The following is a 17,544-nucleotide window of genomic DNA, read 5'->3' as shown; positions in this document are numbered from 1 at the left end:
TTGTACAAGGGGCGAACTTTTGCCACTTCATTCCTATCGGTTATTTGCCTCGTGTTTTTAGGAATGCGCTTGTGTTTCCCGATTTTCATCTTTGCCTCTTCTGCTTAGCCTATACGCTGTGAATGTACCAAATCTTTCAAATATCAGTCTGCAATGAGCTTATGGGGTTGACAGAAGAGACGAGAGAAGTGGAGTTTAACAAGAATAGGTGACGCATTTCTGTAACAATGTTTGGTTATGAAAGTGAAATGTACCCTTAAATTTCTGGAGTATTGACAATAACTAGTATATCATCGAGCCCATTCTCTGGTTTGAAAGGGCAGAGATGGCATTCCATACATGCCTGTTACATGTAAAGCATCCACACACAGATGGACTTCAAATTCCACTTACTCATGCATTGAAATGGCAAAACTTTGTCAAATGAATTGAGAGGAGGTACATTATACTTTAGGTGAAGAGCTCACCCAAACCATTCTCGCAATTACAAACTTTGTACCCATTTCTCTCAGAGAGAAACTTATGTACACCACCCCCACAACACAATAAACAAGACATAATCTTAATAAACCCTACCTAGTGTTCCTTTTCCCAATATACCCATTTCACCATGTCCTCTTTTTTCTTATTGATTTACATATACAAGGCAGGAGCAAAATCACAGCCAAAAAACCTCTCCTTATCTCTTTTTTTTTATCTTCCCCACCCAAATAAAATTCAAAATCAAGAGAGAGGGATGAGTACTCAGCAATCCTATATGATTACCTCGGCTTCGGTTGTGAACATAATGGTCGGATAAGCCTCTGAGCTGATGGACTGCCCAACAACATAGCCTGAGATCGAGTAAGCATCTCAACCATTGATGGGGTTTGATAGGACTGAACAAGGCTTGAACCGTCGGTGGAGTCACCTCTTGCTGTTGCTCTTTGCCATGAGTGTGAGCTCAGTCCTGAAAGAATGTATGCCCTACCAGATGCCTCGTATACATGCCTACTTGCCATCCTCTCTTGCATTTCCTTGAGCTCGGCATCCAATGCTACACACAGGCGGTCATTAGATTTTGCTGACACGGTCTCTGACAATACCCTTCGACAATCTTCAAGGATTAAAGCTGCACCAGCTAAGTCTCCCCGCTCAGCTGCAGCTCGTGCCTGTGCCATTGCCTCAGCAGCGTGGAGCCTATTACGTTGCCTGTCCACTTCTATTGAGACTACTACTTGTCCAGCCACTGCAGGTCTCTCAATTCCAACTTCTTCACTCTCTAATGTTGCCATTTCTTTAGCTAAGGGATCCTTGTAAATGCATCTCACCTTGATCAATGATGTTAGATTGCTAGAAAACTCTGCTGGGACATTAACAGAAACTAGAAAATCCCTCTCTTCCTCAGCATATAGATCTCCAACATCAATAGACCCTTTGCGTCCACCAACCATTACACGACTTGGGTAACTTCCAGCCTTTAGTGAACCAAGGCAGACATTCGTATTCACACACTCCACTTCCACCTGCAACTCTTGTACCACAACGCTCAAAAGACCCCCAATGCACTGTGCAAATGCATCCTGGATAACGGCTTCAGTCTCAATGAAAGAAAAGGTCCCTCCAGATATCTCTGAAATTGAATGCATCGATGATGCATCGTGATCTGCACCAAACCCAAATGCATGCACTGGAATCTGGAAGCCTGTGTTGTCACCACTGTGAATAGACAAAGGGAGGAGCAACTGATAATTTGGTTGAGCTTGGTTTGCCGCAGACCCACTGACAGTATAAGTGTCCTGACCATCAGACAACAGTATTATGCTGGCAACAGGATTCTTTCCCCTCCGATCTTCCAATATCTTGCCACCCTTTCTTAAGCCTTCGGCAATGTTGGTCCCCCCATTTGCAACCAAAGAGTTGACAGCTTGCAGAGCCTGCTGGCGTCCAGTGTCAGTCATTCGGCGGAGTGGAAAGAGGCGACGAGCTGTCGAAGAGAAGGCAATAACTGACAGCCTGTCATTGGAGCCAAGATTCTGTATTACAAAACCCATGGCCCGTTTCAGCAATGCAAGCTTAGTTCCTGCCATGCTACCACTGATGTCAAGCACTGTGACCAGGTCTACTGCAGCACGACGATTCTGAGAAAATTGTGGCAAGCTGGATTGATTTCTGCTAGGATTTTCTGTTGTAGTAGAAGCAGCCGCTTTCAGATTGACCAAAACCATAAAGTTGTCAAAAGATTTGGATTTTGAAACAGCCGAAACCTCAGGGTATGTTTTTATTTCTATTGTTCTAAAAAAATTTTCATCTGCAGAATTTTTATTGGAAGAGCTTCTCTCAGCAGCCACAGTTTGGTGATCCAAGGATTCATCATCATTGAATATGCCTGGCTCAGCAGGAGGAAACAGTGGCACAATGTGCCTTCGGCTCAAATCTCTTCGAGGAGGAGGTAGCCGGCGAACAACTGTCATCAAAGCATCATTTTGAGGCCAACCTACTGGACTAATAGGTGCCCTTCCAGGGGAAGGATCCGCAGTGGGACCTTGCACAGGGATTTCCTTCCATTTTGCCCTACAAACTGGGCAGATTTGGTTGCCATGTTTTACATTTGATGCAATGCAGTGGAAATGAAAAGAATGTGAACATTCTGCAGTGAATAAAGCATGGCCACCTCCTTGTTTCATTTTGGTCAAGCATATCGAGCAAGTCTGCTGAAAACATAAACAAGTGCAAGAGAGAAGTATAAGCAAACCAATTAACTATGTCAACCACAATACACACATAATTGCACACTACAGTACTTTTTTGTTTTCAATTCTTTTAGGGTACTTATCATTTTATCAATCTCTGATGTACAATGTCACAAGGGATACCCTTTGATACAGGCTAGACTAAACATTTACAATTAACACCGACAGACAAAGAAAAGACAATGGAAGTGATAACCTGATAGACCTACTTAGATGAAAAAAGTCAATGTTAGGTATCCAACACATGAGGGGTATTATGGGAAAGAAGCAAAAACTATGATAGAAATCAATACAGAAAATTTGCTCAATTTAACCCCTTGAAAATGAAGAATAATAAATCAAAAGATCCTCCCCTAATTCAAGTTACTTACTGGTAATTTGAAGGGTATAAAAGAACAAATTGACTAACAAGAAACCATTAGTAAAGTAATTCTAAACTGGGTTCAAATGGTTTTTGAGAATCCATGAGCCTGAGCTTTCAATCTGAATTCATTCAATAAAAGGGAAATAATAGGTTTTGCTTTATGATACAACTTTCCCCTTTACTTTTACATATTTGATGAAACTTAAAAGCCAGAAAGCTTGCAAATTAACAGTCAAAGAGATGAGGCCAGCAAGTGGCCAAGCAACCCACTTTGTTTTTTCCTCTCTCTCTATGGGAAGAAGAAAAAGGAAAGGTAAACTCTTTAGTCTTCTTTTACCATCAAGGCAAACAATAATGGCGCTGATAGTGACTTGTGCATTAAACCCTCATTCTCAAACAGGAAAGACTAACATGACTAAAATAATTCCCTATGTACAAATCATTGCGCTCCCAAAATCTGCTAAAATCTGATATCACCAACCAAAGGCCAGATTTGTAAATTTTGAAGGCTATTAATCATAGACCATGGACCAATAAGTAGTTTAGCCTAGCTGAAGTTTAGCTCAAAATTATTACAACCCATCAATCATAAACACAGACAAGCACAAGAATCCATTTCAATCTTTGATAATGAGATGAAAACACAAACCTTGGAAGAAGATTTGCTCCCACTTCTAGAGAGCTTCAAGCCATAAGAGGATGGTGATGGTGTGGGGGGCCTGGATGAGCCCAAATTGGCCGGTGAAAGCAGAGCAGCATCAGACAATCTCTCTTCTGAGTCCAGAGAGGAAGGAGATGAGTCTTCTAGTGTTTTGGGAAGATAGACACAGAGATTCAGACCCAGTGCCATCCTTGCCTTCCTCCATTTGCTTCCCATTTTTTTTTCTTTTGCAGTTCAAGATTTCAAGCTCAGAACCAAAACCCAGAACCCCAAAGACTATGACTTTGAGCCTCAAGCTCAAGAAAAATTTACAAGACAGCTAATAAAGACTGAAACTTCGACAAAACCCAGATCTCAAAGTGCTTATATTAAGCTGCTTTGGCTCTTTTCTCTAGAGAGAGAGAGAGAGAGAGAGAATGGGCTTTAAAGAAAAGTTGAAATGGGGAACACGAAAACCGAGAGAGAGATTATTAATGGCGGTAACAACTTGGGTTTGGCTTTAAAATGTCAAAGGAGATGAGCTGAGTCCTCTTGTGGGTTTGAGACATGGAGGAGACTAGAACCAGTCACCTTGCCGTTCTTGGCCGTCATTGGAGAGAGAGAGAGAGAGAGAGCAAGATAGGTAGAGAGAGAGAAATGGGCTTTGGTTTGCTTGGTGTGTTTGAGAGGCTTGTGTGTGTTTTTGAGGATGTTGACCTTGGTTTATTATTGGGGGTAAAGTAGCAGAGGAGCTTGAGATTAGCTTAGCTGTTCAGAACGGTAAAAGGGCCACTGATAAAAGCACGTTTTGGTTGAATACAGAGCAGAAAAGAAAAGCGCTTGCTTTGTATTATTATCTCTTGGATTTTCATCGAATACCATTTATGGAGGATCCTACTTTTCTCAGACCAAAAAAAAAAAAAACAAAAAAGATCCTACTTTTCCAAGTTTTTCACTCCCTTTGAGTTTCCTTATAAATTGCATGACATCTGGAACATGAAGAAAATGTCCATAGTATTTGTATGACAATTCTCCACATAATCAATGCCGCATTTTCTGACTGGTTTCTCTAGTCTCTCTCGATAATTTTATACCAGGGAGCCATGGACTAGGTTGATTCAGTATTAATTGCAAGAAAGATCAAGGTAACAACTACTTTTGGCCAATAGATGAATGTATTAAGAATCCAGAAAGCGATTGCAGACATGGATGAACGCTAACTACAAGATTTGTCACGATGATCTGGTCTATGGTTGCCGTCTAACATTTTCTTTTGGATATAAACCGTACCGCGTATCCCGCAATACAAATATGAAATATATGATAACATATCTTATGGCATTACTTGCCAAAAAAATTCACGAGTTGTATAAGAGATGCAAATAACTAAATGATGGATTTTCAAAGTTGGATTAAGAGATGCAATACAAATAAACTTAAAAGAATTCAAGAATTAGTAACTTTTACTTTTATATCAGTACAGTTCTAGAAAGAAAAAAAGTGTTGAAAGTTGAAACTTTATTTACAGCATGAACCCTTTGTAGTTTTCATCCTCATTGACATTCTTCATCATCATAGATTCATATCTACAGGTATAAAGGGAGTTAGCAATAGTATGTACGCAGTATATTATAGTGTCAGTGGCTGGTTGTCAAATCCCTCTTTCTTCGCTCTCTAACTCAACTTGGAACACATCTTTTTCACTTTGCCAAATAAACTAATACTCAAAACCATTGAGTGGATCATGCCATAATCCCATCTAGAGGCCCTGGATCATAATTTTTTTTCCTTTTGTTCATAATTTTTGTTTTTCCTTTTGAAAAAACCCCATTAGAACATGAATGGTTAGGCCAATTGGAGCCCTAGTGCTTGTGCTATGCATCATCATCATCACCGTTCATCATGAAGAATCATTGTTGTCCATGCATGAGTCAAAATGGTGGCATTTTTCTAATGATGCAAACTGGGGTTTGATGAGTCTTTTCACAGCCAGATGATCATGATGATAAGTATGCCACACGTGCACATCATCATCACCAGCTCGTCAACCCTGTTGACATTAGGAGATCATCTCATCACATGAGTTGGATTTCTCTTTTGTTTTGTTTTCTCTTCTGTGTTTGTTTTTCCTCCCTCTGCCTTTGCTCCTATCATTTCTTTTAAGTTTTTCATCTTTGACTTTTAGGACCCATGAAATGGCAATAATTCATGAAAATGAAATATAACTAATTCAAATCAGCATCATGGCATGAAGAGGAATGTTCATTAATTTCTTTTCTTCTTTATTGATTTTTTTCTATCCTTTTTGCACAATATAATTTCACAAGAAATTGTAAGAACAATCAATTTTAAAAAGTATTTATCTACCTGTTATCAAATAAGCAAATGATTTACCAATTAATTATTACTTTGGGTTTGTCATACTTAATTAGGAATAGATCCGTCCATATCTCTGATGAAATTACTCTCTACGATGTCAAATTATATTTGTGACAAAACTTCAATAGTGTCAATCTTGAGGATAAGATCAACCGCTTCTTTGTCACTAATTTGTGATTGTTGAAGGATGTCGACATCATGTGTGCCTCTACAAACTAGGGTTTAGTCATAGAGGTTTAATAGGAGAAGGTTCTAGATTTCCTAGTTATATTCGGATTCTATTACCTTTTGACATTAAAAGGTCTTCATTAGATAGCGTGATGAGAAAAAAGAGATGATAATCTCACCTTATGGCGTAAGGCTTCTCACAAAACGCCTTAGAATCGACTATGAGAAGACACATTCTCTCGTAATGGATGTCATTGCACTCCACTATCTTGTCAGTTTGGTAGTTTCCAAATAACTGAACATCAGCTTACGAATGTGGTCACTACGTATCTCCATGGGGATCTAGATACGGAATATAATGAAGGGTCTTGTGTACTTCATTTACCCAAATCAAGTGGCTCTTGACCATGGATCGCGTTTGCAATGAGGGTGAAACGCTCACTAAAGTGACTACTTGATTGGGAAGAGATATGATGAACTATGCCCTTGCGTTTTCATGACAAGTTCTGGATTTGCAATTGTCACGGTTTATGTTGATAAACATAATTGGAACCCTTGAGAGTTAAGGGAAACCGCTGAACACTTGAAATCCGAGTTTGAGATGAAGGACCTTAGGAGAACACGTTTTTGTCTAGATTTAGAACTTGTATACCGTGTCAATAAATGCTTTGCATTTTGGTAAAGTCAAAGATGCACTCCCATGGTCGTCCATAGTCTTGACCCTAAGAGGGATACGTTTCGTCTCAGGGATGATGACGACGACGTGTTAATTGGCAGAAGTGTCTTACCTAAGTGCAATAGGCGCATTATTGTACTTAACACAATACAAGACCAGACACCTCATTTGTTATGAACTTGTTGGCTAGATGTAGCCCTGCACCAACGCAACGCCATTGAACTGGTATAAAGACAATCTTTCGTTACTTAAAATGTACGATAGATATGGGCTTGTTCTATCCCTACAGAGAGAAAAGAATGACGGAAGAATGAGAACAGATCTCATTAGCCCAAGTGGCACCGTCCAAGACGCTGTGATCGGCAAAAACCGCCGGCCACCCATCCTCCTCCCTTACATCAAAACGATGATGATGTTTTGATGGATTTTGCTGATGTAGGGTATCTCTCTGACCCTCATAAAGGTCGCTCCCAAACAGGTTATGTCTTTACCATGGGATGATGGGAAGCACCGCGATATCTTGAAGGTCTACAAAACATACCCTTGTTGCTACTTCCTCAAATCATGCAGACATTATCGCTCTACATGAAGCCGTGCGAGAATGCATATGGCTAAGGTCTGTAGTTAGACACATTCGAGGAACTTGTGGGTTGAAGTCTACCACAGATGAACCTACATGCATTTATGAAGATAATGCAGCTTGTATTGAGCAAATGAAATTAGGTTTCATCAAGGGCGACAACACCAAGCATATATCGCCTAATCAGCAACAACAAGCACTTCTAAAGATTGAAGTGAATCAAATCCGATTTGAGGATAATGTAGCGGACTTATTTACTAAGTCGTTACCTAAATCCACCTTCGAGAAACATGTGAAGAGCATCGGATTGAAAAAGTTATCCGAACTCCCATGATTGTTGCAATCAGGGGGAGATATTGACATCAGGGGGAGGTATGATGTCTACATGTTCGATCTCGAAGAGTGAAGGATGTGTTGTGCTCTTTTTGTCCTTCGGCCAGAGTTATTTTTGTCCCACAGGGTTTTTGTTACCTGACAATATTTTTTAGTGAGGTAACGATCAAAACGTCATCACCAAGTTTGAGCGGCACAAGGGGGAGTGTTGAAGGATGTCGACATCATGTGTGCCTCTACAAACTAGGGTTTAGTCATAGAATTGTAATAGGAGAAGGTTCTAGATTTCCTAATTATATTCGGATTCTATTACCTTTCTTGTACTCTGTAAATCCCTATATAAAGGGCTCCTACTATCAATAATACGACAATTCTCTCTGCAATTCCATTTTACTTTAACAATGATAATTTAAACGAAAGTCTCTAAATTAGCCTTAACGGTGCTCAAACTAGCGGTGTAACCTCTAGTCTAACGACTCTTCCAATCAACCTCTATTCGTGTATTCTTCGTTCTCGCATTAATTCACATCTTAGAGGACTACAATAATTTATTTGTATCTTCCTCCATCTTTATCTCAATTATGCATTTCTTTTATTATAACAGAGAGAAGCTTTGAAGGACAAGGTAGGGTTGGCCATGTCTACGGATTATTATCTTGGACTTCAAAAAAACCATGTTTAACTTTCCTAGTAGTAGAAACATATCGTAAACTAATTAACCTCCACCTAAATCGAAGTGCTTTTCAAATTTCCAAACCTTAATACGAGTGTGACATGTACCAAATTTCCATTTTATAATGTTCCTCTTAGACCTAAACGATCTTGGTGTTCTCCATCTCTGTTTTAAATATCGTATTTATACTCGGTTTCGTGTGTAATTCAAATCTTCAATGCATACAAAACCTTGGTTGATGAACCAAACCATGCACAAACACCATCCTCAAACTTGGCATTTGCTTCAATTCAATATTGTTTTAATGGTCAAAAACTGGCACTTGGGACTTTTCAACAGAACCCTATATACTACTACAACCTCCATGACTTCACGAATCTAAATGACTAATATAAGTGGTCTATATATTTAGGCATTTGGGCATCCATGTGTTCTTCGAGAAAAACAAGTGCTTGAAAATTACAATCATGTTGCTAGCTGCTGCATGGTGCATGTGTTCTTCTTGGAAAGCTGCTGGTATCGGGTTGACTGAGTAGTTTGTCATGTTATGCTAGACCTTCTTTTAAAACTATAGGAGATTCAAAACTTTATCAGGAACATCTTGGCTCAATGAAAGTGTCCAAAGTTCTTTAAAATTAAAGAGGGGAAAGAAAGGTTATATTACATTGCATGCAACATGCTGGTGTTGGTAATAGGACCATTTTGTGAGGAATAAAGGAGTCTAAAGAAGCTGATCTTCTCTACCACCAGTCCACCACATAGTGTCAATCTATCTTTGTAATGGAGATATACAGTAGATAATATCTGACTATTGATGTCTTTTTTTAAAAAAAGAAACTAAAAAAAAAAGACATCAATAGTCAGATATTATCTACTGTATATCATTAAGAATAAACAATGTCTAAATATTATCATTAAGAATAAGCTTTAAATCTGAAAGGGTATAGATTTCAAAGATCATATTCTAGAAAAAAAAATAGACATTTTAACGTTGTTATGATATCTAAGTAAGCTGATACCATCAACAATATATTATTTATACTAAAAATCCTGAGATGGAAAAATCAAATAAGATTGCAGTAAAGTATTGTTATAGATGAAATTGAGTCAAATATTCCTGGCCATTAACTTTGGAATAGTATTGGCACTTACTGATCTTTGTTCTCTATATATAAGCAAATGGGCAATTGGGGAAGTGGGATTGGGATTGGAAGTTTGCAAATGGGTTTTTGAGTGGTGAAAGAATAATGTTGTATCTCCATTATTTTAAACATTTGGTAATAGTCTACTGTGGCATCAAGAACCCTAAAGCCATATACACGACAGCTCAGCTGCTTGCTGAAATTGAGAGTGCACATTGAACTGTCCAAGCATCATATCCATTCTACCAAACACTAAATCCAAATCAAAGACTTAGCAGCAAGCGGAGCTTAGTGATCATTCTAATGAATTGAGGTGAGTGGGAGTTCCCTATTCCCACTTTAGCACCCCTCATATATCAGAAGACAATGCCTTTCAAAAGAAAAATGCTGTGGCTTTTTAGAGTGCAAAAAGTTATTCCTCTCCCCCACAAGAGAACATCAACAAGGAACCAAGAAAGTGACCCCTTTTCATTTCATACCCCTCCTTTTGAGAGCACACATGCCTCACACAACTAGCTCAGCCAGTGATGAGAAGCAGAGCGGGAAGAAAAAAGAATGAAGGGTTTTCCTAGCAATGAGTGGAGATCCATTAACAAAGAAAGAAGGAATCCTCATGAAAAAAAAAAAAAAAAAAATCCCTTTGTTGGGAGGGTATAGGATTCCCTTTACTACCTCTAAATTTGCCAGACTTTCTGGGGCAAGTCAACCAGAAAGCTGACCTTTATATACAGAATATAATTATAGTATGCCAAAGGGAATCCCTCCTCTTATTAATGTGCTCCCCACTTAAGAGGTGAAAGTGATTAAGGGCAATGAACATTTTGTATTTGGGACTAGTCGATCAAAATCATGCATTATCTGATTATCTTGTATAAATTTCTAGCTCTAGTGATGCGGTGGTAAAACTTTCGCCGCCTCCTACATTAGCTAAGCGTTCGATTCTCGTTTTTCAATTTTATATGAAATAAAGTAACTAAATCATCTTAGTTTTACCCCACATAGTGTGGAATTAGGTTTTCTGACCCTACATATTGGTTCTCCCTTTCATGGAGCACATAATTTTGTGTCAAATAGAGTTTAGAGAATATTTATAACGCTACTTCAGTGGGAAGAAGATTATGTCACAGAGTAACACAAATCATGTCTTAAACAATAGATTATACAAAAGTTGGGAGAATCTTTTCCTATCAGGCAGAAATTCCAATTATTAGATACATGCTTCTCCTCTTATATAGCTAACTCTTTAGGATATTTCTCTCTTTTTTCTATGGAGTTTCAACCATGCATATCCACTACAGGGAACAAATAGCCAGTAAGCTTTCCTTAATTATGATGTCACATGCGTGATGATGATCATACAAGTCAAACCTAATCCATGCATGCATCCACTAGGGGTCCATATGTTTAAGGCTTTAAGCTCATCTTTCATTCTGGGTCTGTGCTAGTTGCTATCCAACTTTTTCTTCCTTTTCTTTCAGTTTATTGATGTCTGTGTATTTGCTTCTGTACATGTATGAGTAACTTGGGATCCAATAAAAAGAAGAGATTAGCTGTAACCTATTCCAGGAAAAGAAAAGTGGGTGCGTCATTGAGTTGGGCTAGATTTTCTCTCCATGAGCTTCATCACGAAGTTTTAACTATGAACTTGCCAATGGTTTAACTAAAACTAGCCCCAACTTAGCCCTAATTCAATCACTAGGGCTACTTCAAAAGCTTTGGAATTGGAATTGGATTTGAAAAGAGAAAGCTTCCTGCCCAGCCAGAATGCCCCAAATTGCAAAACCAAGAAAATCATCCATTTGGCCTAAAAGTCTCCAATTCCACAGCAAGAAAGTTTATGATGAAAATGTAGATGATTCTTCTATGAACAACTAGTCTAAGATTGAAATGTCAAAACATGTATAATATTCAACAATCTCGCTTTGTATTTTCTCTTCCTCCTATTTCCTCCTGTAAAATCCCCTGTAGCAACAATTAAAAAGATCAGTTGAAACTGACAATTGAGATCACTTGCCTCACCCCCATTTCTCAAGCCTTAGTCCAACTAAGCTCTACATGCAACTTTCCATTTTTGGAGTTAATTAAATGGTACTTGTGGTTGATCCGTCCATTGCATACCACATCAGTGAGATTAATTTCCACATATCCCAATGATTCCTGCGCATAAGGAGATAGTGCAGAGTTCAAACATTATAAAATGGAGTAGATCAGTGGATCAGTAAGAAGAGAATAGTGATGATCACATTTGTACCTTTGCTCTGAAACTAAGGGCTCTGCTTTTGCTCAGGACCTCAATACGGATCTTCTCATTTAGTGGAGGTTCATCAAGCATAAATTGGTAATCTTCATTCCAACTTGGGTTTCGAGATTTTTTTATCACCTGCCAAAAAATAACTAAAAATTAAGACACCAGATAAACTTAACCTTGAGAGTGTTACAAAAGTTATTACTAGATAAACTGTAAGAAAGAATGATAAAGAAAGATCCAATTAAAATCTACTAACATCTGTTAGCAGATTTTCGTTCAGCTGAAGTTGAACAGTGCAAAAATAAAAATTATTTTAAGCCTTTTCATTACTTCGAGTCATTTACTTCAAGTCATCAGCTTTCGAGACATTGACATTTAAAGAAAGCCTAAAATTTCAAGAAACTGAAGTACTTAGGCTATGGAAGATCACCAAGTAGGTACGGTTTTACTGCAGTATATAGTCTATATCTCAGACAAATTGCAACTGAAAGAATCTCGCCTAGTTTTGCGTTCTTCGAATATGTGGCAAAGCTGTTTACTTTTGACTTTAATTTGGATAAGTTTGTATTGTGAACTTCACATAATGAAAAGAGCTGATAAATATTATAGGGAAAATTCACCTTTGTTTTCTTTTCATCTCCTTTAAAGCAAAGCACAGCATAAGGATTGTTGTGATGCTTCCCTTCTACTTCCTCAGCTCCCACGATCATCACTGATAGGAAACCCGCTTCATCCAGGGTTTTGCCACTATCTGATGACTTGCTAATTCCACTTTCAGTTCTCCCATATCCACCATCAGGTCCATTCAATGTAAGGCTATCTGATTTTAAAGGAACATAAGTAAGCTCCACCACAAGTTGTCCTCTACGCTTCTTGTTTTGAGGATCGTTAAGATTTGTGTTCTTGACCAAATCCAGCACAAATTCCTTTGTCTCCCCAGGTGTTAGCACTTGTAAGGGAATTAGCTGCATTCCCAATCTGTCATGTCTGCCAACCTGTGAAGAACACAGAAAAGAAGATCCACCTCAATTTAAACCTTGTCTACAAATGCCAAAAATTACTAACTCTTCTACAGCTTACCACAGGGAGAAAAATTAAGAACTCATGGAGACAAAGAATGAGTACTAGTGACTTATAAGGATTCACCGTTACAGAGCAGAATGGTAAAAAAAATTAATGTATATAGGCGACAAGAAGTTCTGCTGAACTTTCCTACGTTGGCATGCATGATTTTTCTAAAATTATGAGAACTAGCATGTTGAACTTCTGATGACATTAAGAATTACAGTTCCTTGATTTGTGAGAAATAGCTATGCTTCAGACTAAGGATGTAGATTCTAGAACAAACACCAACCTAAGACCAAAGGAACAAAGGCAGTTTGCTCCCCTTTTTCTAAAAGGACATACTATCACATCATTGAAAAATATCAAAATCCTTTTTCTTTTCTTTTTTCAACTACAAATTTCAAATTCCTTAACACTAAGAAAACGAGGCTTAAATTGTAGGAAATAAAGAAAGAGGAAAAAAAAAAAGGGATTTTGAGTATCACAATTTGATTATTTAGTTCTAAGAAAAAAGTGAGGGAAAACCTTGTCCCAATCATAGACTTGTAACTCAAGTCCTTGAGTATGGGGGTCTTTCACAATAAGCTTGAACTTCTCATTCCACTCGGGATTCAAAGATTTCATCTTAATAGTGGTTTTCTTTGCTGGCAACCTATCTTCGGTGAGGCTTAGTTTGACGTAAGGATCCGAAGTTCCAAGGAAGTCCATTCTCAAAAGTTTCAGCGCTCGAACAACCTTTACTTGAAGTATCCCAACAGGCTTCTTTATAGCCGCTCTACAGGAAGTTTCAAAAGGGAAAATTAATTTTATAAAGTAATATTTCAAAGAAGAGTACTACAAATGAGTCTTCTCTATTCATCTCTATGACAGCTCCACATCTCTGCCTCATTCAAGATGATTGTTTCATGCCACAATGAAATGTAAGTAGGTGAAAATATAGGTATTTCAAGTATACATCTCATAATTACTCACGTTGAAGCATCAAGAATAGGGATATCAAGTGTTTGAGGCCAGAGGTAGAGGCTGGCGACTTGTCTTTTGATGGTCTCCTGCAAAGCACCTAGAATAGTGAGCATATATCATCTAACAATTATCCAAATTCAGATCATTTATAGACTGAAACCAAAAGCCTACCCAAAAAAAAGAATTACTGGTGTAGCACCTGAATATACAGATAGAGGCCTGGAATGGACAAGATGTCCCCTCCCAATATGTTCATCCCAAAATCTACATGTGGCTGCAACAAGATCACAGAATACCACCTTATCAATGTCACATAAACTGAGAAGGAAAAAAAAATGTGAAAAGAAAACTATGCTTCTATAGACCTTTTCCAATAAAGAAACCACAATGTTTGCGAAACATGGAAAAGTTGGCACAAGAGGCTTCAGAGTTATCCGCGGTGCTGCAAATACTTGCAAATCCACTAACTGAAGAAAGAGCACAATCAGTGTTCTGGATATAATGGATGAACATTGCAGGACATATATAAACCTAGTCTTCTCTTTGAAAATGTCCTTAGTTTCTCACCTGGATTTTAATTCTTAGAGACAACAGCTTTACCACCAGAACTATGTTGGGGTTGCCAGCCCACCTAAAAGCCGGTTCCATGACTAGTTCTTTCTCATTAGTCTCGCAAACTTTCAGACCTGAAAGATTCAAAAGGTAACCAGAAAATATGAGAGAAATGAGGGTTGATGCATGGTATACCCTATTCAAAACAGTCTTTCTTGTTACTATGACTTTGACATGCTATGCTCAAATACTTGTATAACCATTGTGGAGATGAACATACCAAAATGTGCATAGGAAGTAATAGATAGAGCAGCACATACTACAACATGCTTGTTGCTTATGTCTTAAAATTTAAGCATATTGAGAGGGCAAACAAATTGCATATGAAATTTAACTAATCTTAGATTACAAAGTTTTAGAATAGGTTTTTCCCCCAAAAAGTAATAAGTAAAGTCATTTATGTTATTAAAGTGAGTACACTAACCATATATTATGGGTGGCAGAGTTCCAAGACTCAGTTCGTCGAATTCAATTGCCTCAATGTGATACTTCCCAACGTACTCTGCAAAGATAGGTTGTGCCATGCTTCTTATTGTTGAGCAAATTCCCTGCACAGCAAATAAAATGAGTCCCACATACCCTTCTTTTTTTCTAAATAAAATGAAACTACATTATCACCTTGTCAAGGTAAGGCCACAGATCCGAGACAAACTTGTTTAGCCAGTCTACCTGCACAAGGAAGCGTATAATGAGTACTGAGATATTCTTAGCAGCAGTTAGAGAAGGAAAGAGCAAAAGTTCAATGTAAAAGGATAGGATGGCGATACTAACTCGATCGTAATCAGGGCATTTTATCCACAATGGAATTTCATTTAGAATATCTTCCAAGTTACTTTTCTCCAGTTCATGTAGTGGCCTGATTACTGGGTCCTGCAACACAAGTATTTTAAGCACTACACAAATTAAGACCAAAACATTTCTGCTAATTTCTTCAGAGTACTTTTCCTAGCAGAGTTTAATATTGTACTCTAACCAATCTACTCACAATCAAAAAGAGACAGCTAAATAAATAAATAAATGAAAACGTCACCAGATTCTACTAAAATCCCAGAAAAAGAGTACTAAAGGAAAAACAACCACATATGATCCTCTTGAAGTTCAGACATATAGGACTCTCGTGGTTCAATTAACACCATGAATTGGACATTGATTTCATCATTCAAGCTTAAACACATTAAAAAGTCAATGACAACTCTTCCTATATTACAAAATTGGTTGCAAACAAAGAACTCAAATACAAGACTAGAATTACAATTAAAGAACCAAAATTTCTCATACCCATATGAGATGCAGATGATACCAAACACCATTGATACCCACTTCAGCACATATCAAGAAAAAACACAGGATCCAAGATTCAAGACTTGATCTTTGCATAAAATTCTTGCATGCATAATCTCAGAAACCCAATAATGAAATGCTGCAAGTCATTTACAGAGCTTACCTTCACTTTTTTGGGCTCTGAATAGATGAAAAGGTAGAAACCCACCACCAGTCCAATCAAACTTCCAATGCCAAAACCCAAAACCCCTAATATAGTACCCAAAAAACCCATCTTTCTGATCCAACAAACACTACTGGTGTCTCAGAAAGATGCAAAATTTTCATGTAAATTTGAGAAGGGCCCTCAGGAAAATGGGTTTTCAGTGAAAAAGATTTAACTTGGGGAGGTATGAAAAGGGTTGCAGTAGTAAGAGCGCCAAAGAACAAAAACGGGGTGGCGTTTGGTTGGCTTCAAAATTGGCTTTGGCTCTGCCTTTGCCTCGAAGGAAGCTCTGTAGTTTTGCTGAGACTCCGAGCCTCACATGTCACTACGTGTACATTACAGTCTTGAACAATGCAACGTTCTAAGTGTCCAAAATGACATTGTCACCCTTTCTCTTGGTGAAATTTCACTTGAAAAACAGGTTTTTTTGGTTTTTGTATTAAAAAAAACCAAGGAGGTTGGCTTTGAAAATGAAATACCCAAGAACAAAATTCAATTTTATTTTTATTTATTGAGTTGGGGTGTCTCTTAAGAAATAATGAAAGGGACAATAAGAGAAGGGAACCCTTTGCAATAATTATGCAGATATATTGCCATTTCATGTTTTATTAATGAAATGTAATACTTAAAATATCTTGGATATTTATTGTGTTCTAGTCTTAATTTGTTTTTCCATATAGTACATTGTTGCTCGTTTTAATTGTCAATAAATCAAATGGACATAAAGAGAGCTACCAACAAGACTCTTGATATTATTTCTGCATGTTCTCTAGATGCTTAGTGTAATCAGGGATTTAGGCTCAATGTCCCCCCTTGTATTTGATAGTTTCATTAATCAAGGGTAGCCGCACCATCCATTTATTCAAAAAAAAAAAAAAACTACCAACTAGTTTTCAGTTTATTAGTAAGATGTTTTTCTCTAACAATATATCACACAATTTCGACTCAAACAATTCTCAGGTTCACCCCTTGGGGTGAAGCAGCATATTCACCCTCTCTTATGATTAACACATAATAACTTTTTAATTTTCTAATCCAACCATTCAAGTTGTATAATGTAATACAAAGATTAGTTCTGTAAAAAATCAATCAAATTGAAGACCTTTTAATTATTCATTTATATGAAATACATGGACGGTTCATCATAATAGCAGTAAGTGTTGTTAGAACCGTTCATTTATTTCATTCAATTAGATAATTAAACGATTTTCAATTCGATTGATTTTTTACAGAGATGATCTTTAAATGCTAATTTAAGATATGGACCGTTGGATTATAAATTTATTAAGTAAAAGTGAGTTAATCGATAATAGGGTGAATATGCTTGTTCACCCAGGGGTGAACCTAAGAATTGTTCTTTCGACTCCTTGCTCTCTCATTGATTAGAAAAAGAAGAAGCTATGTTTGCTTTAACATGGAGCAACCACAGCTCACCAATGTTTGTTGATTATTGGTAAAATCAACATTGTGAAAGTCACAAATT

The 17,544-nt window shown here is 37.6% G+C and overlaps 2 protein-coding genes across 4 annotated transcripts; both read right to left on the bottom strand.

Moving 5' to 3' along the window:
• Positions 1-374: 374 nt before the first annotated feature.
• On the bottom strand, positions 375-4,536 carry LOC133713984 (E3 ubiquitin-protein ligase WAV3-like). Of its 2 annotated transcripts, none has more exons than XM_062140003.1 (2): positions 3,746-4,536; positions 375-2,690 (listed from the first exon to the last, which is right to left on the bottom strand). In XM_062140003.1, the coding sequence occupies exons 1-2, from the start codon at positions 3,971-3,973 to the stop codon at positions 762-764; spliced, it is 2,157 nt and encodes a 718-aa protein (XP_061995987.1). In that variant the 5' UTR covers positions 3,974-4,536; the 3' UTR covers positions 375-761. The 2 variants fall into 2 exon arrangements, with proteins under 2 accessions (XP_061995987.1, XP_061995986.1); XM_062140002.1 differs by having other exon boundaries at positions 375-2,693; positions 3,746-4,533.
• A 6,330-nt stretch (positions 4,537-10,866) lies between these two features.
• LOC133715300 (synaptotagmin-3-like) lies at positions 10,867-16,398 on the bottom strand. 2 transcript variants are annotated; one of them, XM_062141744.1, is made up of 12 exons: positions 15,854-15,990; positions 15,347-15,445; positions 15,194-15,244; positions 15,000-15,123; positions 14,531-14,649; positions 14,329-14,430; positions 14,163-14,237; positions 13,973-14,049; positions 13,526-13,775; positions 12,556-12,930; positions 11,939-12,067; positions 10,867-11,844 (listed from the first exon to the last, which is right to left on the bottom strand). In XM_062141744.1, exons 1-12 carry the CDS (start codon positions 15,950-15,952, stop codon positions 11,716-11,718), a joined length of 1,629 nt encoding a protein of 542 aa, XP_061997728.1. In that variant the 5' UTR covers positions 15,953-15,990; the 3' UTR covers positions 10,867-11,715. The 2 variants fall into 2 exon arrangements, with proteins under 2 accessions (XP_061997728.1, XP_061997727.1); XM_062141743.1 differs by lacking the exon at positions 15,854-15,990 and adding an exon at positions 16,020-16,398 and having other exon boundaries at positions 10,869-11,844.
• Between the last annotated feature and the right edge of the window lie 1,146 nt (positions 16,399-17,544).

This window comes from Rosa rugosa, chromosome 6 (assembly GCF_958449725.1).
Source record: "Rosa rugosa chromosome 6, drRosRugo1.1, whole genome shotgun sequence".
In the NCBI taxonomy this organism is placed as follows: Eukaryota; Viridiplantae; Streptophyta; class Magnoliopsida; order Rosales; family Rosaceae; genus Rosa; species Rosa rugosa.
This window is presented reverse-complemented; position numbering and strand designations above follow the sequence as displayed.

Bases quoted from the DNA above. Each gene is read 5' to 3' on its own strand.
- LOC133713984 (XM_062140002.1), bottom strand. From the start codon at position 3,973: ATGGGAAGCAAATGGAGGAAGGCAAGGATGGCACTGGGTCTGAATCTC. The intron at 2,694-3,745 runs GTTTGTGTTTTC...TTATGTTTTCAG, and splicing joins GGAGCAAATCTTCTTCCAAG to CAGACTTGCTCGATATGCTT.
- LOC133715300 (XM_062141743.1), bottom strand. From the start codon at position 16,130: ATGGGTTTTTTGGGTACTATATTAGGGGTTTTGGGTTTTGGCATTGGA. The intron at 14,650-14,999 runs GTTAGTGTACTC...TGAATCTTTCAG, and splicing joins TCTGCCACCCATAATATATG to GTCTGAAAGTTTGCGAGACT. The intron at 14,238-14,328 runs GTCTATAGAAGC...ATCTTGTTGCAG, and splicing joins TGGTTTCTTTATTGGAAAAG to CCACATGTAGATTTTGGGAT.